The 25,284-nt window shown below is 43.0% G+C and overlaps 2 protein-coding genes across 4 annotated transcripts in view; one reads left to right on the forward strand and one right to left on the reverse strand.

Moving 5' to 3' along the window:
• LOC107522863 (uncharacterized) overlaps positions 1–24,924 on the reverse strand; it is a 66,078-nt gene extending 41,154 nt beyond the window's left edge. For 2 of the 3 annotated variants that reach the window (XM_060178920.1, XM_060178921.1), the window contains exons 1-7: positions 24,709–24,924; positions 23,078–23,178; positions 19,347–19,416; positions 15,268–15,398; positions 12,019–12,107; positions 9,209–9,308; positions 2,021–2,064 (exon numbers count right to left, since the gene is read on the reverse strand). In XM_060178920.1, the coding sequence (XP_060034903.1) occupies positions 2,021–2,064; positions 9,209–9,308; positions 12,019–12,107; positions 15,268–15,398; positions 19,347–19,416; positions 23,078–23,178; positions 24,709–24,898 (725 nt within the window). In that variant the 5' untranslated portion in view covers positions 24,899–24,924. The remainder of the gene's footprint in view (positions 1–2,020; positions 2,065–9,208; positions 9,309–12,018; positions 12,108–15,267; positions 15,399–19,346; positions 19,417–23,077; positions 23,179–24,708) is intronic. The other variant, XM_060178922.1, reaches the window with a different exon arrangement.
• Positions 2,672–3,239, forward strand: LOC132534745 (ethylmalonyl-CoA decarboxylase-like). The gene has a single exon (XM_060179193.1). The coding sequence runs from the start codon at positions 2,687–2,689 to the stop codon at positions 3,179–3,181; it is 495 nt and encodes a 164-aa protein (XP_060035176.1). The 5' UTR covers positions 2,672–2,686; the 3' UTR covers positions 3,182–3,239.
• Positions 24,925–25,284: the final 360 nt, after the last annotated feature.

The raw sequence follows: 25,284 nt of genomic DNA on the forward strand, positions 1-25,284 counted from the left end.
CCTATCCAACAACGACAACAACAATAATAACTACAACAATAAAACAACAAGGGCAACAAAGGGAATAAATAAATAAAATAAATATTTTTAAAAAATTTAAAAAAAATAACATTGAATGATGTGAAAAATTTTCAGTACCTGTCTAATAAGAAAAATAATAGATTATAGGGGTGGGGAGATAGCATTGCAGTTTATGCAACAGACTGGCATGCCTGAGGCTTGGTGGCCCCAGGTTCAATCCCTGGCAGTTCTCTGGTCGAAATAAGAATAAGAATAATAGTTTATGTTGAGCTCCCAGCTCCCCACCTGCGGGGGTGGGGGGGTCACTTCACAAGTGGTGAAGCAGTTCTGCAGGAATTTATTCTTCTTTCCCCCTCTCTATGTTCCCTCCTCTCCAGATTTTTTTCTGTCCTATCCTATAAAAAATTTTTTTAAATGGTGGTTCGGGAGGTGGTGCAGTGGGTAAAGCATTGGACTTTCAAGAATGAAAGTCCTGAGTTCAGTCTCCAGCAGCACATGTACCAGAGTGATGTCTGGTTCTCTCTCTCCTCCTATCTTTCTCATTAATAAATAAATATTTAATATATTTGAAACGGTGACTTCACTGTTTTCAGCCGATCTTGGGTGGACCTTGAAAAATTCATGTTAAGTGAAATAAGTCAGAAACAGAAGGATGAATATGGGGTGATGTTACTCTCAGGCAGAAGGTGAAAAACAAGATCAGAAGAGAAAACACAAGTAGAACCTGAACTGGAATTGGTGTATTGCACCAAAGTAAAAGACTCTGGAGTTGGGGGTGGGTAGAGTACAGGTCCAAAAAGGATGATAAAGGACCTAGTGCGGATTATACTGCTATGTGGGAAACTGGGAAATGTTATGCATGTACAAACTATTGTATTTACTGTCAAATTTAAAACATTAATTCCCCAATAAAGAAAAAAATTAAAATAATAAAAATAAGTATATAAATAAATATTTTTAAATGGAAAAAATGGCCTCCAGGAGCAGTGGATTCGTCATGCCGGCACCCCTCTCAATTTCTGTCTGTCTCTATCCAAAGAATAAATAAAGATAATTAAAAAATTAGGAAAAAGAATGATGGTTTATGAGAGAAAAAAATTAATTTTGAAGGCATTTTTATATCAGTTTGGGGAAAAGTTGTGACTTCATATGGGCTACATTTTCTTTTTAATTTTAATAAAGTGTGTAATGGTGCTTAAAAGTTAGTTTGGAGTAACAGGAAAACATTGGTCTAAGGACCACGGGAACCCAGGCTTGTGATAGCCTTTGAGCAAAAGGAGGCTAATGCATTATCACTGAGGTTTTAAAAGCTGGGAGAAACTAACCAGAGAAATGACATGACCACAGAAAGCGCAAGGTGCTTCAACATGCAACTTACTGTCAGACTTGAAGTATGTGACACTGAACTGTCACTACAAAGTACATTATAGTATAAAGGAGTAGGACAGAAAATTTAGAAACTTTTACTGACCTATTGATATGCCATTGGGATAACATCTGTAAATAAATGCATCATTAGCACTCACTCTGCAAAAAAAAAAAATTTTTGGAAGCTCTGAAGCTCTTTAAAGAACTCAGAATTTTAACAACTGTGGTTGGATAAAATGTTGGGTCTTAGTTGTACAACTCTCATGAATACTGGCTCCAGCACTTGACTGACTCCGTAAGTCTGGGCAAGTTGTACGACTTCACCATGGCTCAACTTCCTCGTGGCTCAAATGAGAATGACAATAACTGCCTAATAAATAAACTGTGAGAACAAAAACTAATTTTGTGCCTACACATAAATACTCAATAAATTAGTCAGTTTGTTTCATAAAGTATCTTAAATCTTGCACAAGACATAATTCTTCCTTTTAAAACCAGCTTTAAAAAATTACAATTACTTTCAGCTTAAAGTATATTTAAGATAACCTACAGCACACACACATTTTAATTTCTGAAAAGCTTAATTACATTTTGATGTAATATAAATTACTACTAATATTCTCAGACTTACCTTCCAGCTGCCAATAAATCAAAATCATTGATTTTCCAACCAAACTATGAGAAAAAGAAAAATTACTTCATTTACAACATACCCATTTATATGCAGCCTTTATTTTTATTATTTTTATTTTTTATTGGATACAGACTATCAGAAATTGAGAGGGGAGGGGAAGATAATGAGGAAGAGAGAGACAGACAGACTTGCAGCCTTGCTTCACCACTTGCAAAGCTTCCCCCCTGCAGCTGGGGGGGGAGAGACTTAAACTTGGGTCCTTGTGCATTTTAACAAGTGTGCTCAACCAGGTGCACCACCACCCGGCCCCTAGAGTCTTTATATAGTATGGCTTTGAGATAAATTAGTTTCTTATCTGATCTAAATTATATTATAGCATAGATTCAAAAAGAACATTATATGAAGAAATGAACAACAAATCTCAAAAAACCAGGTGTAAAATTTGCTCTGGATGAGATTTTAATAAGCTCACATAGCACTTATTATAAATTATTGTTATCTTTAGTACTTCATTGTCTTTTTCCTTATAACCCACTTGTAAGTTGTCCTTTAATTTGTGTTTGTTATTATAAACATAGTCCAGCATTTTTGTTTTTACTGTATCTAAAGTTTTTAATAAGAATTACAAATGAATATTGAAGTAACAAATATTTTCTTTTTTCAATGTACAGACTCCCTTTAATAAGTGTTGCACTGGTTCAAGGTCATGCATTGGGTGGAGGAGCAGAAGTTACCACAGCCTGTGATTTCAGATTAATGACTAAAGGCAGTGAAATCAGATTTGTCCACAAGGAGATGGGTATAGTACCGAGCTGGGGTGGTGCCACCCGGCTGGTTGAAATAATCAGCAGTAGACAAGCTCTTAAAGTGTTAAGTGGAGCCATCAAACTGGATTCAGAAAAAGCTTTGAACATAGGAATGGTTGAAGAAGTTCTACAGTCTTCAGAGGAAAGTAAATCTCTAGAAGAGGCTCAGGAGTGGCTAAAGCAGTTTATCAATGGACCCCCAGAAGTAATTAGAGCTTTGAAAAAATCTGTTTCTTCAGGAAAGCAGCTTTGTTTTGAGGAAGCATTACAGAACGAAAGAGATCTTGTAGGAACAGTTTGGGGTGGACCTGCAAATTTAGAGGCTATTGCTAGGAAAGGAAAATTCAAATAGTTTCTGAAAATGATGTATAAATAAAACCCCAGTGATTAAAAAAAAAATTGCGGGAGTCGGGCTGTAGCACAGCGGGTTAAGCGCAGGTGGTGCAAAGCACAAGGATCGGCATAAGGATCCCAGTTCGAACCCGGGCAGGGGAGTCGCTTCACAGGTGGTGAAGCAGGTCTACAGGTGTCTATCTTTCTCTCCTCCTCTCTGTCTTCCCCTCCTCTCTCCATTTCTCTCTGTCCTATCCAACAATGACAACAACAATAATAACTACAACAATAAAACAACAAGGGCAACAAAAGGGAATAAATAAATAAAATAAATATTTAAAAAAATTGCTCTGGACAAGAAGGAATAACTTAGACCAAATCTACACTACAGCCTGAAACAACTAAGAAAACCAGATACTACATATATGAAAAAACACAGTGAACATAAGGTGACAAAGGACAGTGATCTCTAAGTGGTATAAAGTGAGTGAGATGAGGAGACAGGGCAGTGGAACACCTGGTTGAGTGCACAGGTTACCATGAGCAAGTCCCCCACAACCCCCTGCGGTGGGGGGGGGGCATTTCACAAGTGAAGTCTGCAGGTGATTATCTTTCCCTCTCTTTCTCTATCTCCCTCTCCTTATCCTCCAACCCCAATTTATCTCTGTTATCAAGAGAAAATAGAAAAAAAGAGAGAGAGAGAGAGAAGAGAAAAAATGGCTTCTGGGAGCAGTGGATTCCTAATGCTGGCACCAAGCCCCAGATGATAACTCTGGTGGCAATTAAAAAAATGGGGGGGGGGTGAAGGGGCCGGACTGTGGTGCACTTGGTTAAGCATACATAGTATGAAACGCAAGGACATGCTCAAGGATCCCAGTTTGAGCCCCATGCTCCCCACCTGCAGGGAGTGTCACTTCACAAGAGGTGAAGCAGGTCTGCAGGTGTTTTTTCTTTCTCTCTCTCTCTTCCCCTCCTCTCTCAATTTCTCTCTGTCCTATCCAATAATTAAAAAAAAAATAAAACAAAATAAAAAGGAAAAAATGGCCACCAGGAGCAGTGGATTCGGATTCATAATGCAAGCACTCGAGCCCCAGGGATAATCCCGGAGGTCAAAAATTTAAAAAAGGTGAGTGAGATGAGCCTATTGTTGCATTCCAGTTCCCTTATGAGAGGGAGATCAGTTGGATCCTGGCAGATCTCCTGTGTTGAGGAGACAAGAAGTCAGGGACTCTAGAGACAAGTTTATAGGCTAGAGGAACTTAGAGAACTAAACAGAAGATTCCAGGGATCTACACAGGATCCCTCTGAAGCATTCAGCTGAGAACCAGGCAGCTCCTTGGTGTGAAAACACTTGCCCTGGTTTGGAAAAAGTGCTAGTTCTCTCTGGGGGAGAGTGTTCAGAAATGCCTTGCCACAAGAGTGGGAAATTCTTAGTCTCAGGGCCTCCTCTGTTGGTGTGAAACCTTAAAAGCATGACCCAGTTTCTGCCCGGGAAGGAGACGTACATCCTCTTGGGGCCTTGCCTGTAGGGACCCTCATCAACAATGTGGAGAGTGAACCAGGCTGGGGAGCTCCGTATATCCGAGCTGCAGGGCCATGTGGTGTGCTGCTGTGGAAGGTAGATGGGACAGCCATCATTCAGCTGCCTTCTAAGAGGCAGATGCAGGTGCTAGAAACGTGCAGGCAACAGTGGGCTGCATATCCAGTGTTGATTACAATAAAAGAGTCTTCGGCAAGGCTGGACAAAACCGCTGGTTGGACAAGAGGCCTTCCAGTGGTCTGTGACAACACAAAGGGGGCTGGGCTGGTCGAAAGATTGGCCCGCTGCTGCCCATGAGGTGAAACTGCCCTCAGCTGCTTCCCAAGGCTAATATTCCTGGACCCTAATAAAATGCCACCTTCTGTGGGGAAAAAAAAAAAAAAAAAAGAAGCACAACCCAAGAGGCTAAAGTTCAAGGTAACTTATCACAGTTCAAAATAAAACTCAAAAGGGAGAAGAAAAAAAAAGGCAGCAAAGTAGAACCTACTTCGTTACTCTCAAGAAGAAGACAGACAATCAGATTATATTGAAAAGCAAGAAGCAAAACTGAAAAGGAAGCAGGCAGGGTTTATTTCAGAACTACCAGGAGTGAAAAAGAAAGGAGTCACTGTATAACGCTAAAGGGCCATTTTATCAGATGTTTATCAGATGTAATTGTGAAGGCAGGGAGTGGAGCCCAAGGTGGTCACAGAATGTTCAGAGATACGATGAAATAGAAATGAACAAAAGAGCAGACTTTGTCAAGTTCCCTGCCCCGTATACGCCTCTCTGAAGAGTCAGGGAGAGGAGAAATAGATTATTCATTAAGTAAGAAAATATAAAAGGGGGCCAGGCGGCAGCACACCCAATAGAGCACACATAGCACCATGCTCAAGGACCCAGGTTCAAGCCCCCAGTCCCCACCTGCAGGGAGGAAGCTTCAGGAGCAGGGAAGCAGTGCTATAGGTCTTCCTCCCTCTCTCCTACTATACTGCCCTCTCCTCTCAGTTTCTGTCTCCATAAAAAGGGAAGATAAATGGAAAAATAGTTACTGGGAGCAGTTGGCTTCATTTTACAGGCCTCAAACCCTAGCAATAACCCTGGTAGAAATACAACAAAGAAAAAAGATATATATATATATATATTATATACATGCTGGCAGTTCAGTTAGATACAGCTCAGATCACGAACATAAATCCAACTCTGTAGATTTCACTCTCTTAGACAAAAAGTGCATTCACACACACACACACACACACACACACACACACACACACATACACTGTGTTCAGGAATATGATTTTAGGTTTTTGAAAAACAAGTCACCTGTCAGCCTCTACGATTATGAAAACACATGTAATATTTAGGTTCTTAAATAAAAATCCTGTATCATGTTTTCTCAATGTAAGCTAATTTAAATATATATATATATATATATATATATATATATATATATATTAAGCTAGAGACAGAGAAAAATAAGGCAAGAGAGTGGGAGAGAGACAGAGAGGCACCTGCATCACTGTTCTGCCCTCCTGAAGTCTCCCCCTGCAGGTGGGGAGTGGGGTCTGGAATCCGAGTCCTTGTGCTTGGTCACGTGTGCACTACATGTTGCAGCACTAACCTGGTTCCTAAATATTTATTCACCTCTATTATTTTTTTAAATATTTATTTATTTATTCCCTTTTGTTGACCTTATTGTTTTATTGTTGTAGTTATTATTGATGTCATTGTTGTTGGATAGGACAGAGAGAAATGGAGACAGGAAGGGAAGACAGAGAGGGGGAGAGCAAGATAGACACCTGCAGACCTGCTTCACTGCCTGTGAAGTGACTCCCCTGCAGGTGGGGAGCTGGAGGCTCGAATCGGGATCCTTATGCTGGTCCTTGCACTTTGCGCCACCTGCGCTTAACCCGCTGCTCTACTGCCTGACCCCCACCTCTGTTATAATTTTTTAATTGCTAGGACAGAGAGAAGCTGAGAGGGGAGGGGAGATAGAGAAGGAGAGAGAAGAGACACCTGCAGCCCTGCTTCATTGCTTGTGAAGCTTCTCCACTGCAGGCAAGGACTAGGGACTTGAACCTGGGTCCATGGGCACCATAATGTGAACTCAATTAGGTATATCACCACCCAGATCCTCTAAGCTTATGTTTTTAAAATGTCAAACTAAACCCAAGTATTTCCCAGTTATAATTCACCTAAAAAAAAAAGGTGTGGTCTGGGAGGTGGCACAGTGATAAAAAACTTTGGACTCTCAAGCATGAGGTCCCGAGTTCAATCCCCGGCAGCACATGTGCCAGAGTGATGTCTGGTTCTTTCTCTCTCCTCCTATCTTTCTCATAAATAAAAATAAAATCTTAAAAAAAAAGGTGAAGGAGATAGCACAATGGTTATGCAAAAACAGACTTTCATGCTGAGGTTCCCAGGTCCCAGATTCAATGCCCCTACCACCATAAATCAGAGCTGAGCAGTGCGTCGAAAAACAAAAACAAGCAACAATAACAAAAAAAAAATTACCAGGTGGTAGTACACCTGGTTAAACACACACAAACAGTTTACAAGGACTCAGGTTCAAGCCCCTGGTCCACGGCTGCAGGAAGAAAGCAGAGGTCAAACAGGGCTGTAGGTGTCTCTCTGTCTCTTTCACTCTCTATCTCCCACTCCCCTCTCAATTTCTCTCTGTCTCTATCCAGGAATAAAATAGAAATATTTAAAAAAAAAAGCAGAGAGAAAAATTACTCATAGACATATCAAAAATGAATATAAATATATTGGTGCCACCCTGTGGTAAACCTCACAGGTACAATTCTAAACAAATGAAGAGGCTACATGTATTGGGTTTTTTCTGCCTTTATTAGAAAAAAAATCAATGTTTTAAGTTTGACAATATTCACTTGAATTCCTTCTCATACCAATATCTCCCTGAATGCAAGTTTACTATTCATTTGCTTTTGAGATTCCCTAACTGATGAACACTGTTCCACATAAATGTTTATTCCAATAAACTGAAGGACTTCTGCTGTATTAGTACTGAAAATCAGAAATATTTACCTTAGAGAAATAATCATTACTTAAAGGTTTAGCTAAAAGTATACCCACCACAGCTTATTAAAAAGTTTTTAAAAGGAGGCCAGGCAGTAGTGCAGTGGGTTAAGCGCACATGGCTCAAAGAGCACGGACTAGCATAAGCATCCTGGTTCGAGCCCTTGTCTCCCTACCTGTGTGTGGGGGGGGGTCACTTCACAAGTGGTGAAGCAGGTCTGCAGGTGTCTATCTCTCTCTCCCTCTCTGTCTTCCCCTCTTCTCTCTATTTCTCTCTGTCCTATGAAGTAATAATAATGACAATAATAACAATGATAAACAACAAGGGCAACAAAAGGGAAAAAATAGCCTCCAGGAGCAGTGGATTCATAGTGTGGGCACCAAGCCCCAGCAATAACTTAACCCTAGAGACAAAAAGAAAAAAAAAATTTTAAGTAGAAAAAAGTATATGTGTCCAATTATAAGTTGATTCAATCATTTGACCAGTATAACAGAATAACTTTAAAAAATTTTGCATTATCTTTATTTATTTATTGGATAGAGACAACCAGAAACCGAGAAGGGAGAGGGAAATAGAGAAGGAGAGAGACAGAGAAACACCTGCAAACCTGCTTCACCACTCACAAAGCTTTCCCCCTGCAGGTGGGGACTGGGGGCTTGAACCTGGGTTCTTGGGTGCTCAACCTAGTGCTCCACCACCTGGTCCCCAGAATAACATATCTTAATTAAGGATAGTTTGGTGGCCCAGTGCTGGCTCAGTGGTTGAGGGTCTGCCTGCATGTGCAAAGCCCTGTGTTTGATTCCCCAGAACAATGAAATAACAAACACAAAACCAGCAGGACTCCAAGCATAATGGAGCTGTACTCTGCCTTCTCTGTCTCTCAGAAAAAAAAATAATAAAAACTTGGGTTGGGGAAGTGATTCAGTGGCAAAGCACATATGTGAGACCTTGAGTTTGATCTCTGGCATCACATTAAAAACATGAAAAGCATTTAATGACAATATTGCTCAAGTTACATTATTCAAAAATAAGATGCGGCATGCTTACATTCTCATTTTCCATATGATATTAACATTTCCATTGAGAGGGAGGGGATGGTAAGGGAGAGAGAGACAGAGAGAAACTGGTATCACTGCTTCTTCACTCATAAAGCTTTCCCCATCACAGGTGGGGATGGAGGATGGCTTGAACCTGGGTCCTTAAGCATGGCAATACATTCACTTAACCAGGTGCACCACCACACAGCCCCCTCTCTCAATTTCTCTCTTGTCTTATCTGATAAAAAACAAAAAATAGAAAGAAAAAAAGAAAGAGGAAAAAATGGCCGCCGAAAGCAGTTGATTCATAGTGCAGGTACTAAGCCCCACACTGGTAGCAAAAACAACAACAAAAAATAAAAATGCAGTTTATAACCGGGTGTTACTAAGCTACGAAGATGAGAAACTCAGGTGCTAAATGCGTTTACCTCCCCGCAAAAAACTTACCTCATGAATGAGAGGCCCCAGTACCACAGCACTGTCCACGCAACGCCCCGTCAGCACTATGTCAGCACCCAGCTCCAGGGCTCTGCTTATGGGCTGTGCTCTTTGGGAAATAGTGTGTCACTATTAGTATGTGAACCTGGGTCTAAGTAAAGCACACACAATGGCCAATGTGTCATCTTGTTCAATAGCTCAAATACCTTTCAAGTAATTCCAGCCACAAAAAAAAAGTATGAATACTGCTCTTACAACGATCACATATATATTTAAATTAGAATTTCTTATAGGACTGCTTATCAAGATTATCTTTCAGCACCACCCTCATTCTATAAGACTAGTTGCCCTGGGCATGCCATTTTATTTACTTATTTATTTATATTTATTATCTCTATTTATTTATTGGTAGAGACAGTCAGGAATTGAGAGGGAAGAGATAGAGTCAGAGAGTGACAGAGAGACACCTGCAGCACTGCTTCACCACTTGCAAAGCTTTCCCCCTGCAGGTGGGGACCGAGGCTCAAACCTGGGTCCTTGTGCACTCAAAATGGTGTGCCACCACCCAGCCCAGGCATGTCATTTTAGAACAACACTTTACTTCACATATATCATCACAGCCTTCTAGTATCCAATTTTCCTGTGGACATGTGTGCAATTAGCATAACAGGTGATCATTGTGTGTTGTCTTTTCCCTTTTAATGCTCTTATTATCTTGGCTTTTGCTTTGGGGCCACTGCAAGGTGAGAGAACTGGTATGCACTGCCTTTCCTTTAACCTATCTTGGATTCTCCTTTCCTACTCTATGTTCCATCAACTCTGAAAAATGCTCTGGCATTGTCTTCACATTGCTTCCCCTTTCCTACTCTATGTTCCATCAACTCTGAAAAATGCTCTGGCTTTGTCTTGACATTGCTTCCCCTCACTCTCTCCTTCCAGAGTTCTTAGTAATTAGATAGATCCCTAGATCTTATAATTCTATCCACATATCTAGAATTTCTCTTCCATTTTATGTCTCTACCTTCTAAACTATACTCCCGGTAATATTTTCAAATCTATGTTCCAATTCACTTATCTTCTATTAGCTCTATTGAATCTGTTGTTGAATCCATTCACTGGGTCTTTATTTCGGTCATTATACATTTAATTAATGGCAGTTCACTTGGTTTCTATTCATATAACTATCTAGACCTTCTTTGAAAGGCTTCTTATTCTTTACTCAGATTTTTTAGATCACCTTTATTCTTTTAAACATCTTTTAACAGTCTTATTCTGTTCTGCATAAAATCATCCTAATTTGTAGATTTTGGTGGATATTTGTTTATGTTTTGGATTTGGAGGTGGTGAACTCCAACTACATTTGGTGAAGTTTTATCTATGGAAGAAACATCCCAGGTGTTCATCTGCTTCTTCCAGGTACACTGGGGAGACCATCTTAAAGGAAAACACCTAAGAAATTGGTATATGTGGGAGCTGGGCTGTGGTGCACTGGATTAATGCAGTTAGTACAAAGTACAAGGACCCACACAAGGATCCCAGTTTGAACCCCTGGCTGCCCACCTGCAAAGGGATCGCTTCACAAGTGGTGAAGGAGGTCTGCAGGTGTCTACCTTTTTCTCTCCCTCTCTATCTTCCCCTCCCCTCTCAATTTCTCTCTGTCCTATCCAGAAAAAAAAAAAAAAGGAAGGAAACAAGAAATTGGGATATGGAGGGGCTAGGCAATAGGAGACGCACCTGGTCAAGCACATACATTACAGTGCACAAAGACCCAGGTTCAAGCCCCTGGTCTCCACCTACAGAGAGAAAGCTTCATGAGTGATGAAGCAGTGCTGTAGATGTCTCTCTGTCCCATTCTATCTTCCCAACCTTTTTTAAGTTCTCTGTTTCTATCCAATAAATAAATAAATAAAAAGAGATAGCTATGGCAGTATTAATTAAAAAAAAATCAAGATATGGATGTCAAGGAGCCAGGTAGTGGCACACCTGGTTAAGCGCACACTTTACAGAAATGGTTGCCCCTCACCGTGACAACAGTATACATTTAAACACTGACCTATGACCACAGACTCTCCGCAGAGACGTCATTCTCCCAAGTGAAACCTAGGCCAAAGGAGACATACATTTTTCTGCCATCATTTCCTCTCTGACTTCTTTAAAAAACAAAACAAAACAACAGCAACAAAACAAAAACTTAAAGCTACTGTTTTCAAGAAATAGCATGCTTACGTATTTCTGGTGTCAATTTATTTAGCAATTCAACACCTCTGTTTTGAAGGTGTTCTTACATCTAAAGCAAGCTTTCACGCTAGAAAACTGCTGTGCTGCCCTCAGCTCAATACTCACGCTGCCTTATTGTTTCCCCCAGCTGCTCTAGATGTCATTCTCTGTCACCTCTCTTCTTTGTCACCCTTCAATAAACTTAGTGAGTACTCAGGTACCCAGATGCTGAGAGGAGCCAGGGGCACCAAGGTGGAGGGAGTGTTGTCTGGAAGCGCCATCTAGCTGAGGAGAGAGGTGCTCAGCAGGGAACTAAGGGGCATGTGAGTTCAGAGGAACAGCAAGAGGGAAAGTTTTCCCTGCACTTTGGGGACGTTGTGCTGAGGGTGAAGGAGATATAGGACATTTGTGTTAGGCTGTGTTAAACTGAGCGGCACTGGCAAACACAAGGAGAGACACTACAGAAGAACCTCCCTTGGCCACTCAGTAAAATACTACTCCGAGCTTCTTAGCCCAAGTCACCTTAGATAGTGGTTGATTGGGAACTCTGAGCTGTGAACGTTGCAGGCAGCAGTGAGCGAGCCTAAGAGAAAAGACCTTACCCAAGGTACACATTCATGCTTTTCACGGTGGCTGGAAACTTCTGCCCACTCTCCATATCGCTGATGGCAGACCTTTGCAGAGCCTCCTTCTGTCAATATTCAGAAAAAGAAAAAAAAAAGTCTAAATCTTCATTCACAGAGAGAATACCTTTATACTTTGTAAAAGTATATAACATGCAATATGAGCAGGGTCGTACAAATTACATCGTTAAGATAAAAAGTTCATAAGCACTGAAGCCCAGGAAGTAACAGCACAGCAGTGAAGCGCTCTCTCTCTTTCTCTCTCTCTCTCTCTTTGACATTGAGGCTTCATCACTCTGGGCTAAACTTTTCAGCTAGAAAAGAAGAGAAAGCAGGAGGTGGGGGAAGAACTCAAAGAATCAAAGCTTTCTCCTATGTGAAGGGTGGGTGGGTGTGATCAGGGCTGGGTCACATGCAGGGCAAAGCAGGCTCTCTACCAAGGTGAGCTATTTTGCTAGTCCTGACATTTTCTGTGATGGCAAATCCTAGCCACAGCAGAGTGGTCAGAAAGCCAAAATGTCATGGCACCACCAGAAGTTACAACTGCATTCACTGCTTTTGTCTTTAAGTCACCAGTATGGAACTTGCTGAATGGTATTATATAACATACACACATATGATAATATATACCTTAGATTATATACACAGTACACATGACATGTAATGTGTAGCATGAAAATGTGTTGGACACTGCAGAAGATAGTTTACAGGCTGTCCAGTGACTCTTAGAAGCAGGAGGAGGCAGGGTTTCAGCTCTTAACAGTCAGACTTTGATATTCCCAGCTGATATACCTACTTCAAAGTATTATCCTTCCAGTCTTTGTTTTCTCTAAACAAATTACACTAAGTACAATCCCTCTGGGGGTCATTTCCCTTCCAGAAAAGGAAAAACAATCCTGCAGTTTAATTCTCCTAGATAAGATTCAGCTCAGGTTGCTGGGGAGAGAGCATAATGGTTCTACAAAAAGACTGAGCTCAGGCTATCACTTTGGGCATCTTGGAAGCTAAAGTCTGCCACTAGCTAAGGCAATGCCAACTTTCTGAAGATTCTATGTGGGGTGAATTCACCCTCAGCAGTCAACTTTTCGGGTAGTGTAAAGACAAGGACCTCAGGCTGCAGAGACAGCATAATGGTTATGTAACAGATTTTCATGCCTGAGGCTCTAAGGGTGCCAAGTTCAATCCCCAGCCCCACAATAAACCAGAGCTGAGCAGTGTTCTGATCTATCTAGCTCTATCTCATTGAAATAAAATAAAGAAAGAAGATAGATACAGAAAAACTGAGAATGCACCACCTGTAGGGAAGCCAGACAAGCTTGAGAAGTTCCCTCCACAACAGTCTTCCCAAGTCTCAGACCTCAACACAGCACACTTGGCTGGGCTACCTGAGGGAGGTTGATGGCTGTAGGAAGATGAAGCCACTTAGCAGGTCTGTTCTGTTTATGCTCAAACCAATGAGGCAACTGCAATTTTCTGCTGTGCCATCTCTGACCTCTAGAACCAAAATGACAAGAATCCAGGTGGCTACATAAGCTGTTTGCAGTGCACAAACGGAATTTCACATCTTTTGTATGTCACAGGAAGCCCCCACTCTCAGATGGTGCTAAAGAAAACAGTACCTGTGAAAAGCAGGAAGCTTAATCCCCAGGCCAGAGCTGCAAGGGGGGAAGCTTCATGAGCGGTGAGGGGGAAAAAACATGATATTTGCATGAACATCTAGTGTTTCTTTCTTCGTTTTTCTTTTTCTCCTTTCCTCTCTCTTTCTCTTTTGTAGCATAGGGAATTGCACAAAGTTCCACTGCTCCCAGGTCATTTTTTTTTTCAGGGAGAGAAAGACACAGAGAAGAGACACCACAGCACTACTCCACCTGAGACACTTCCCCCTGGTGCACACCATGGTGCCCCTAAGTGATGCCAAAACTCAGGCCCAGGTCCATGTGCACAGTAAGGCATGCGCTCTACCAGGGAAGGTATTTCCCAGCCCTCACATCTAGCTTTTCAAATGGAAGTATTCATAAAATGAATTTATTCATTTCATTCTCCTCCCTGGTTTGACATAGAATTTAACAGCCGCAGCCAAATTCCACCAGCTAAAACCAGAATGGTGATAAAGTTTAGCAAGGTAGATAATGACTTATGCTAAGTAGCCTCCTGTTTTATAAAAAGAAAGATTTCCCTTTAGCCCCCATCCCATGTCCAAAGAAGGGATTTTTAAATTATTATTATTATATTGTTATTCATTTTATTAATTATTATTTTCAATATTTTTATTTATGTGTTATAGTGAGAAATAGATACAGAGAGACAGACCAGAGCACTGCTCAGCCCTGGTTTATGGTGGTGCAGGGGAAGGAACCTGGGACCTCTGAGCCTCAAGCAAGAGAATCTTTTGCAGAATTATCATCTCTCCAGGCTCCATTTTACTTATTATTATGTTTTAAATTCAGTGAATGAGCCTTGCATATACACAATCACACCAAGTTACCCACCCCCCCAAAAGGGAGAGACACAGAGACTAGCAGCAGCGAGAGAGAGAGAGAGAGAGACATCACAGCATCACTCCACCATCCCGGAAGCTCCCTTGTACTATCTATGGGGCTCCTGTGTGGTGTCAGGGATTGAACGCAGGGCCTTGTGTGTAAGGTGTGTGCTTTATCTCCTGACCCAACCCCCTTTATTATTTTAAAGACTGCCTTCACTGAATTAATGAATTTTTAGTACTACACAAATAGACAGTTTATAAATGTAAATGGCTAAACAATCTAGCCTGCTGGTATATCAGATTTTTATAAAGTAATGTAGATCAGAAGGGGATTCCTACAACTCGGTCCTCAGCATTGTACCAAAACCCAATAGTTGGGCCCAACCAAATGATCCTAATTGTCTGCCACAAGAAACCCTGGCTTCTTGCTTAAGAGCTCATCCCAATGGGAGTCGGGCTGCAGGACAGCGGGTTAAGCGCAGGTGGCGCAAAGTGCAAGGACCGGCCTAAGGACCCCGATTCGAGCCCCGGCTCCCCACCTGCAGGGGGGTCGCTTCACAAGCAGTGAAGCAGGTCTGCAGGTGTCTATCCTTCTCTTCCCCCTCTCTGTCTTCCCTTCCTCTCTCCATTTCTCTCTGTCCTATCCAACAACGATGACATCAATAATAACTACAACAATAAAAAAAGAACAACAAAAGGGAATAAATAAATTTTAAAAAAGAGCTCATCCCACAAAGATCAGCAACCTCTCCCAAGATGTCGTCTCCAGTGACAACAGCAATTTTCAAGTCGACACCCGCCTTCCTGGCCATCTGGTCCAGGGCAGCCGCACACGCGTGAGGGTTGGTGCCACCAGCATTGCTCACCACACGGACACCTGCCAGAGAGAAGCACCAGAGTCACCACACAGCCCTGAGCCAGTCACCTGCTGCCAGTCAGTGAAGGACTCTCTCTCTCCATCTCTCTCCATCTCTCTCTCTCTCTCCATCTCTCTCTCTCTCTCTCTCTCTCTCTCTCTCTCTCTCTCTCCATCTCTCTCTCTCTGTTTTCTGTAAGAAGAGGAGCCTCCCTGTATATCCCAGAGCAGCTGTAGCCACTTCTGACATTTATGCTCCTAGAGGCAGGACTAATAACCAGTGTGAATGGAGCTATAATAGCTGCATTCTAAGAAAACCAGTGTAGCTGGGGAGACAGCATAATGGTTCTGGCAAGAGACTCTCTTGCTGGGACCAGGTGATTGCATGTCTAGTTGAGCGCACATGTGACAAGGTACAAGGGTCCAGGTTCACGCCCCAGGTCCCCCATCTGTAAGGGGGAAATTTTGAGAGTGATGAAGCAGTGTTGCAGGCGTCTCTCTGTCTTGCTCCTTTTCTATCTCCCCTTCCCTCCAGATTTCTGGCTGTCTCTATGCAACGAATAAATATAATAAAGAAAAATTTTAAAGGGATTTTCATGCTTGAGTCTCTGAGGTTCCAGGTTCAATCCACAGCACCCCCCACCATAAGCCAGAGCTAAGCAGTGTTTTGGTTTCTATCATTCTCTGCCTTTCTCTCTCTCTTATTAAGATAAAGTATAAATAAAAAAGCAAGTCAATGTAGACTACTGGAGAAATGATAACTGTTTGAAGTACACGGTGTCAGCCTCATGCATGTACATTTTCACCAGTCCACGGTTAACTTTTCCATTTTTCCTACTTCAGACAGAGAAAGGCAGAGACACAGAAGAAGGGAAAGACACCACAAATGTACTGAGCTTCCTCAGTGCTAAGGAACCTTCCATATGGTGCTAGGGCTTAAGCCTCAGCTAAAATTAGGGCAAAGCATGTGCTCTACCTGGTAAATTAATCATCTCTCAGCCCTAGCCTTCATTTTTTACCATCATCTAGATTTTCTAAATAATCCTCTATGGAAGACTGATTCAATCTACAACTCCAGAAATCCTAGTATTTGATTTAATCTCAGCCAGCGGTTCACTTAGAAAGTTCCATATGGAAAACCCAAGAGTGACTAAAGTCAGATACTTAAAACTCCAGAATTCTCAAGTACAGTAGAAAAGACATTCTGACAGGCTGGGGGTGTGGATTGACCTGTCAATGCCCATGTCCATCAGAAAAGCAATTAAAGAAACCAGAACTCCCACCTTCTATACCCCCAAAATAATTTTGATCCACACTCCCAGTGGGGGGGAGAAATGACGGGGTAGATAACCAAAGGGCTCTGAACTCCAACTCCATCAGGATAAGAGGAAAAAAGGGAGGGGCATTTGGATATATTAATAGGTTTGTGTGACTTGGAAAGGAAGATTGGACTTTAAAAATAAATGGGAGTCGGGGGTGGGGGCGGTTGGTGGTACATTGGGCTAAGCACACTTAGTACCAAGCACAAGGACCTGTGTAAGGATCCTGGCTCCCCACCTGCAGGGTGGTCACCTCACAAGCGGTGAAGCATGTCTGCAGGTGTCTCTCTCCCTCTTTTATCTCCCTCTCCTCTCTCAATTTATTTGTCTTGTCCAATAAAAAATGGAAAAAATGGCTGCCAGGAGCAGTGGATTTATAGTGTAGGCACCAAACCCCAGCAATAATCCTGCGGGCAAAAAAGGGGGCAAACATATAAATATAGGCAGATAGTTGTAGAAATAACAGTTAACCCATATCTGCAAACTTAGGAGGATTCTGTAGCTTCCAATGGAAGGATTAGGGATTTGGAACTCTGGTGGTGGAAATGGTATGGAATTGTACCCCTGTTGTCTTGTAATTTTATGAGTCAATATTGAATCACTAATTAAAAAAAAAAAAAAGACACTCTGATCCGGTGGTTCATATCTTGTCAAGATTCATTATCCTTCAGAAAATCTGATTAAGATGTTTGAAAGCATTTCTGTGCTTGTTTATAATTTCAGATACAGCTCAAATGTCCTGCAGACACCAGATGAAGACACTCACCCCACCATCTTGTTTACATTTGGAGGAATTAAGGTGCAAAATGGTGAGTTGACCTGCCCTCCTGGGCCATGCAGCTACTTCCGGAAGGAAGAGGAAGCAGACCGTGCTCTGCCCAGCCCCCACCTGCTGCCATCTGCTCTGCCATGTCAGACTGCAGAGACCTATGTGTGTGGTTTAGGACAGAGGAAATTGTCTGCAGAGGGTTCTGAACACTAATGGCAACTAACTGGCAGAAGAACAAATATTAACTGTCTACGGCGAACTGGCAGGAGAACAAACATTAACTGTCTATAATTAGAGTTTACAGCAACTACATTCACACTATGGAAGACCTCAAACAGTGCATTCTAACGTTTTTGTTTTTGTTTTCCACCAGAGTTATCACTAGAATTCAGTGCCTGCACTACAAATCCACCATTCCTGGTAGCCATTTTTTCCTATTTATTTATTTCTACTATACTTGATAGGAGAGAAATTGAGGTGGAGTGGGAGATAAAGAGGGAGAGAGGAAGTAAGACATCTGCAGACCTGCTTCAGTGTCTTTTTTAAAATTAGTGATTCAATATTGACTCATAAAATTACAAGACAACAGGGGTACAATTCCATAGCATTCCCACCACCAGAGTTCCAAATCTCTAATCCTTCCATTGGAAGCTACAGCAGTCCTCCTAAGGTTGCAGATATGGGTTAGCTATTATTTCTACAACTATCTGTCTATGATAGCTATAGAAACTTATGAAGCTTTCCCCTCTGCTAGTGGGGAGGCAGGGACTCGAACCTGGGTCCTTGTACATGGTCAAGTATGTGCTCAACCAGCCCCTTGGGGTTTATACTTCTTAAGCAGAGACATGTTTTAATACTTAAAAACAAAAAGTCATGCATGGGCTGGGAGGTAGTTTAATAGGAGACTGCTTATCTTCCATGCTTGAGGATTTGGGTTCAATCCCTGGTGCCCCATGGGAGTGCCACAGAGATCACTAAGGATGTGAAAATGATTGGAATTCCATGGACGATGGAGCAATGCTTTGGTGTCTCTCTCCTTAAAATTTTATAGAGGAAAAAACTGAGCTGAAAAGGAACAGCAAAAGAGACAGCTACCCGATGATGCCACCTACAGGAACCTCAGCACCTAACTACAAGAAACTTTCTTTTTTTTTTTTTGGCCTCCAGGGTTATTGCTGGGGTTCGGTGCCTGCACTACAAATCCACTGCTCCTGTGGCCATTTTCCCTATTTTGTTGCCCTTGTTGTTATTGTTATTATTGTTGTTGTCATTGCTGTTGTTGTTGGATAGGACAGAGAGAAATTGAAAGAGAAGGGGAGACGGAGAGGGAGAGAGAAAGATAGACACCTGCAGACCTGCTTCACCGATTGTAAAGTGACTCCCCTGTAGGTGGGGAGCCAGGGGCTCGAACAGGGATCCTTACATTGCACTTCGAGACATGTGTACTTAACTGCTACGCTACCGCCCAACCTCCCCAAAAACTTTCTATATGAACTCAATGCACTATGATTTTAAAAATGCACTATGATTGGGGGGAAAAAAAAAGTAAGAGACTTGTACTTGGTTCAAGACTAGTTGGCAGCTTTAATGGGTTTCATGGCTACAAATTTCATCCCAAGAGTATTTGAAGCAATGAAGCCACTGTTAACCTGCCATCCTGTCTGGGCTGATGTCCAGGTAAAAAATTACGGTTTCTGCTGCTTGTTTGCTCTGTCTCACCCAGACCTGCTGGGCCTCAGGTCACCTCTTATTAAACATATACCACTTTTCCAAGCACATGCACACAGAGACGTAGATAGTTTCTCTCATTCTCAAAATCTGAAATGCCACTGAATTGAGGAAACTTAAGACGATTCCATGACGAACTTATTTTCAGATTACCTTGTTGATGAATGTCCTTTATATAGGGAGCCATGGCAGTCTGAACGAAATCAGGGACATAGCCCAAGTTCTAAAATTAAAAAAAGAAAGAAAGATAGAAAAAAAGTCATCCACTAGAAAATATACTTGACCAAGCAAAATCAACAGGTTAGTTAATCTTTTAATTCCTGGCAAGATTACATTAAATACTAAGTAACTAAAATTTATGATCTCTGAGAAGAACAAATTTGAAAATGTAGTCAATGCATGGAAAAAATATCAATGACGTGCATAACAAAATGAACTTTTATTATAACCGAAACAAAATAGGGAAAGTTAAAGTGACCACTTCTCTTTGGAAATCTTTGAAGAGTTTTAACTCCACAGTTTTATTAGAAACTGTATAGAATAACCAATAACATACATGTCTTGATCGCTAATCCTATAGCAATTCTCTGGAAAAGGAAATGATTTTTTCTGTTCAGTTGATACAGAAGGGTATATACAGCAGATACAGAAGGCCGGGGTAGAAAGCATGATGGTTATGCGAAAAGACTCCAGTGGTTATGTCTGAGGCTCCAGAGTAAACCCCCTGCACCACCATTAGCCAGAGCTGAGCAGTGCTCTGGAGAAAAAAAAAAAAAAGCAGATACAGAAAAGACAAATGCCAGATTAGAGGAAAAGTTACTATGGGTGATGTTATTACTCCAATTATTTCACTTGGGGGTCAAATTATCCTATTTATTTATTTATTTATTTATGCCTCTAGGGTTATCGCTTGGGCTCAGTGCCTGCAAGGAAGTTCATCTACGCCGATGACATCTGCTGTGCAACTCAGGCATCCAAGTTTGACATCCTCGAGGAAACACTCACGAAAGACATGTCTCTGATATCTGATTACTGTAAAAAATGGCGACTAATCCCTAGCACTGCAAAAACGGTATCATCTGTTTTCCATCTACACCATGCCTCGGCCTCGCGTGAGCTTAATGTGCAGCTTGGCAATACGAGAATCCGGCATGAAGCCCAGCCAGTCTATCTTGGCGTTACTCTCGATCGCACCCTGTCATTTCACGAACATCTCATAAAAACTGCAGCAAAGGTGGGCGCGAGGAATCACATCATTGCAAGACTGGCCAGCTCCTCATGGGGCGCGAGCGCTGCCACACTGCGATCATCCTCTCTGGCATTATGCTATTCCACTGCAGCATACTGTGCCCCAGGATGGTTCTGTAGCCCCCATGTCCACTTGGTCGATTCCAAATTATATTCCTCCATGAGGATAATTTCTGGAACCATCCGTTCCACCCCGGTTCCATGGCTGCCAGTTCTTAGCAACATCCCCCCGCCAGATATTCGTCGGGATGCGGCATCATCTAAGTTCATTTCCCACGTCTACGCTCGACCGGACCTGCCAATATACGCGGATATCTTCGCCCACCCTGTCCAACGCTTGACGTCTCATCATCCAATCTGGTCCCCTACGCCTACACTGAACTTCTCTGTTCCAGACTCTTGGAAACAGAGTTGACAGTCAGCTGAGGTAAAGAACAAACACCTCATCACAGACCCCTGCAAGCGTCAACCCGGCTTTGACCTAGCTCGTTATGATTGGGCCCTCCTCAGTCGCTATCGAACAGGCCATGGCCGGTGCGGCGCTATGTTCCATTGCTGGGGAGCCAGAGACGACCCGAACTGCCCCTGCGGCTACAGACAGACTATGACCCACATAGTCAACGACTGCCACCTCTCCAGATTCAAAGGAGGTCTCGAAACTTTACATCAGGCTCAACCTGACGCTGTTGACTGGCTACGGAAGAAGGGCAAACGCTAGAAGAAGAAGAAGTGCCTGCACTATGAATCCGCTACCCCTACTGGCTGTTTTTTTGATTTTTTGGATTGAACAGAAAGAAATTGAGGGGGGAGAAAGAGAGAGAGAGAGAGAGAGAGAGGCAGAGAGAGAGACCTACAGACTTGCTTCACTGCTTGTGAAGCTACCCCACCCCCTGCAGGTGAGGAGCTGGAGGCTTGAACCTGAATCCTTCCACCACTCCTTATGATTCCTACTATGTGTGCTTAACCCAGTAAGCCGTCGCCCAGCCCCTCAAACTACTTTAAAGCACAGATTAGATAATCAGCTAGGTTACTATGGGCTCATTTAATTTTATTCTATTAAGTAAAGACAACCACCAAAGCTATCACAAAGTTGATACCATTTACTGTAATACTTTTACATACTCTCTACCAAGCTAAATAATATGAATGGCTTTCTTACCTAAATGCTTCACATCAAGCCTATACCTTAAATACTGAAATGAGAAAGTTTAAGCCACTGGAACTAGCAGAAATATTTCAAATTAAGACATTTATCGCATGCTGTATGACACTATAAGCAACCTTCCATGTTAATAAATTTTCACAACTATAATCTTAGTGGCTGCATTGTCACTGGGTCTATTCTTTCTTTTTCTATGTGACAGTAGGGCCTTGCAAATGTGTGGTTTGGCTGCCCTAGGTCACTTTTTCATTCAAACTTTTTCATTCTACAGCACTAGAGCATCCTCTAGTACCAAAGCATCTCTCATGTGGTGCCAGGGCTTGCATCGAAGATGCAGACATGGCAAAGATGCAGACATGCAGACATGCATCGAAGATGCAGACATGGCAAAGACATACCCTGTGAACAATACCTCCTGCCATCTTGTCTCCCTCCCTCCCCCCAGGTCTTCACTAGGGTTTTCAGTCTACTTGTGTTATTCTACCACTTCCATGACTCTTTCTTCTTTGAGATCTCTCTCTCTCTCTTCTTTTTTTCCAATAGGATATAAAAGAAGAGAGACACCTCTCCACCCACCACTTCTCTCTTGCATGATGTTCCCATGTGGTGACCAGGAGCTTGAACCCAGGTCCTCATGCATGATAAAGTTTGCACTCTACTGGGTGGACACACTCCACTGTTGGACTTTTAAGTCTCCAAGGGTTTTCTGTTTTGTTTTGACTTTATCAGTTACTACCTTTAATTTTATATTATTTTCACAGGTACATTTTATTTTATTAGTGATTTACTACTAAATTACAAATTTGTAAGATAATAGTAATTTCATACAGTTCTCACCACCAGAGTTCTGTGTCCCATCCCCTCCACTGATAACTGCAGTAGTTCTCCCAAGGTTACCAATGTGGCTGATTCTATAAATATCAATCTATACCTGTATATATATATATATATATATATATATATCCCCCTTTTTATTTTTTTTCAGCAGTCCTGCTTTGTCTTCTTTTATAGTTCACTCCTACACCTATTACTACTTCCAAGTGTCTTTCTTCTTCTCCTCTTCTCTCTCAGATAAGAGGAACCATGCCCGGCTTCCTCTGGTGCACTCCAGATCTGCTTCCCCTTTCACTGGTGGTATAAAAACAACATTCCTGGTGATAAACTCTTCAGGTCCTGGTGGAATGGGGGTACAGAGCCCTCGGTTTACTTAACCCTATCAGTTACCCTTCTTGGAGTGTGGACTAAAATTCTTTGTGGTGTGCAGAAGGTGGGAGTTCTGGCTTTTATAGTTGCTTTTCCACTGGACATGGGTATAGGCAGGCGGTACCATAACCCCAGTCTATCTTTTCCTAGTGGAGAGACCTGCTGGCCTCCATGTCTTTCAGTACAGCTGTATTACTCATCTATGTGGCCAAAGCTCTTCCATAGGCAGCTGTATTTTCTTTGATTCAAACAGCAACACCAGCCGACTTACAGGAGATTTTTCTTTGGCAGCAGTGAGCAGGCACATGGTTATTTCTGAGAGATAGTCAAACACCAAATAATCCAGCTTCTCTCCAGACAGGAGCTGAGGAACTAGAAGCAAAGTACAAAGTGTAAGTTGAGTGTTTTTTTTTTTTTAATTTATTTACTGTTTAAGTAGAGACAGGCAGAAGCAGAGGGAAAGAGTGAAAGAGGCCACAGCATGAAACTTCCTTCAGGGCAACTGGGGTGGGGGGGAGGGGCTCGAGACTTGAACCCTGGTAGTATACATGTCAAAGAAGCTCAGTATATAAAGAAGTGAGCTATGGGTCTGATGTAAACAGGAGAGAACAATGGGGAAATGTGCTCCCACCAAGCCCCTAGTTTTCTCCAAACTTTAGCATCTAGAGATTTAAAAAAAAAAAAAAAAAAAAAGCCTTTCAAGGAGACAGAGCAGGGGTGACAGAAAGGAATTTTATTTTATTTTACTTGATTGGGGGGCTTGTTTACAGTACAGTTGTTGACACAAGGGCTACAATTTCTCACCTCCCTGTGACTGGTGTCTACAAAACACTCACCCCCAATTTAAATCATTTTCCACCATTTTGCACAGAGACCCCAAAGTGTCCCCCCCCACCCAAACATTTTAAGGACTGTGACCAGTTTGGTCAGTTAGCACAAGGCATTCAACAGAGAATAGAGAGCAGGAAGGAGAGACACCACAGCAACAGAGCTTACCCTGGTGCAGTGACTCTCCTATCTGGTTCTGCAGCTCCAAGGGAGGCCCTTTGCACGACCCCCCCCAAACAAACAAACAAACAACCAAACAAAAAACGTGAGCTATCTCACTGGCCCTACCCTTTCAATTTCAGTCAGCCAAACAACTCTTTAAAAAGCTAGAGTAGGGAGTCGGGTGGTAGCACAGCGGGTTAGGCGCATGTGGTCCAAAGCGCAAGGACTGGCATAAGGATCCCGGTTCAGCCCCCGGCTCCCCACCTGCAGGGGAGTCGCTTCACAGGCGGTGAAGCAGGTCTGCAGGTGTCTATCTTTCTCTCCCCTTCTCTGTCTTCCCCTTCTCTCTCCATTTCTCTGTCCTAGCTAACAAGACATCAATAACAACAATAATAACTACAACAGTAAAAAAAAAAAGGCAACAAAAGGGAAAATAAATAAATATAAATTTTTAAAAATATATTTATTTTATTTATTTATTCCTTTTGTTGCCCTTGTTGACATTTTTTTTAAAAAAGCTAGAGTAGAGGCACAAAACCCCCCCCCCCAAATATACAGCTGTAAAAGCCACAAGTCAAACAGCCCCTCAAAGTCACAACCACCAACCAACCAAAGAGGGGGTGATCACTGGAGAGGTTCACTCTGGGTCAAAGTCAGCTGAAGGCTTCTGCAGGCTCAGAAGCAAAGCATTGCAAGGGGATGTAGCAAAACAGTGCAGGGGGGCAGGCAGGAATCCCCCCACCCTGCCCCCAACAACCCGAGAGGTGGAGCAAGCGCGGGCAAGCCGCCAGCCTCCGCTTGCCGCCCCCCAGCAGCAGAGAAAGGCCAAGGAGTCGTGAGGGGCCGAGCGCAAGGTGGGGCCCCGAACTTGGCAGAGAATTGCGGCGCCCCAGCCCTGGGGCCCGCGGTTACCTGCGGCCGCCGTGTCCCCCCAGAAGGCGGACGCGCAGCCCAGGCGCACGCTGCGGGGCCGCCCTGCCCCGGCGCCCCGGATCTGCACAGTCCGCGGCCCCGCGCCGAAGCGCGCAGCCCCGGGGGCACCGAGCCGCAGGCGCAGCTGGACGGCGGCCCGCGGAAGGCGCAGCGCGGGGCAGCGGCTCATGGCGGCGCGCAGGAGGGCGGCGGGGAGCCGGGGGGCGGGCCGGCCTGGGCTCCCGGGGCGGCTCTGTCCCGAGACCGCGCCCAGCGCCTCCTGCGGGCCAAGCTCTCCCGGCCGCTCCGGAGCCTTCTTCCACCTGCCCACACAGTTAGGGCTGGGCGTTTGTGTCCCACATGCAGCTTCTCCACACTCCCCATTTCCTAGCAGATCCTGAGAGTCGGAGAGGAAGCACTGCAACAAGACTGAGATGAGCACTTGCCCCAAGTTCTCCTGAAAGGCTCTAGACAGATCTTTCTAAGTAGGCCCGTTTGGTTTCTGCAGCCAGGTCTCCCAGAGACCCTCTGTGCTGGTGTTTATAAATCTTCTCAGACAATACTTCAACTCACTTG

Source organism: Erinaceus europaeus, chromosome 19 (assembly GCF_950295315.1).
Source record: "Erinaceus europaeus chromosome 19, mEriEur2.1, whole genome shotgun sequence".
NCBI lineage: Eukaryota > Metazoa > Chordata > Mammalia > Eulipotyphla > Erinaceidae > Erinaceus > Erinaceus europaeus.

Excerpts from the sequence above, each read along its gene's own strand:
- LOC132534745 (XM_060179193.1), top strand. The coding sequence starts at position 2,687 with ATGTACAGACTCCCTTTAATAAGTGTTGCACTGGTTCAAGGTCATGCA.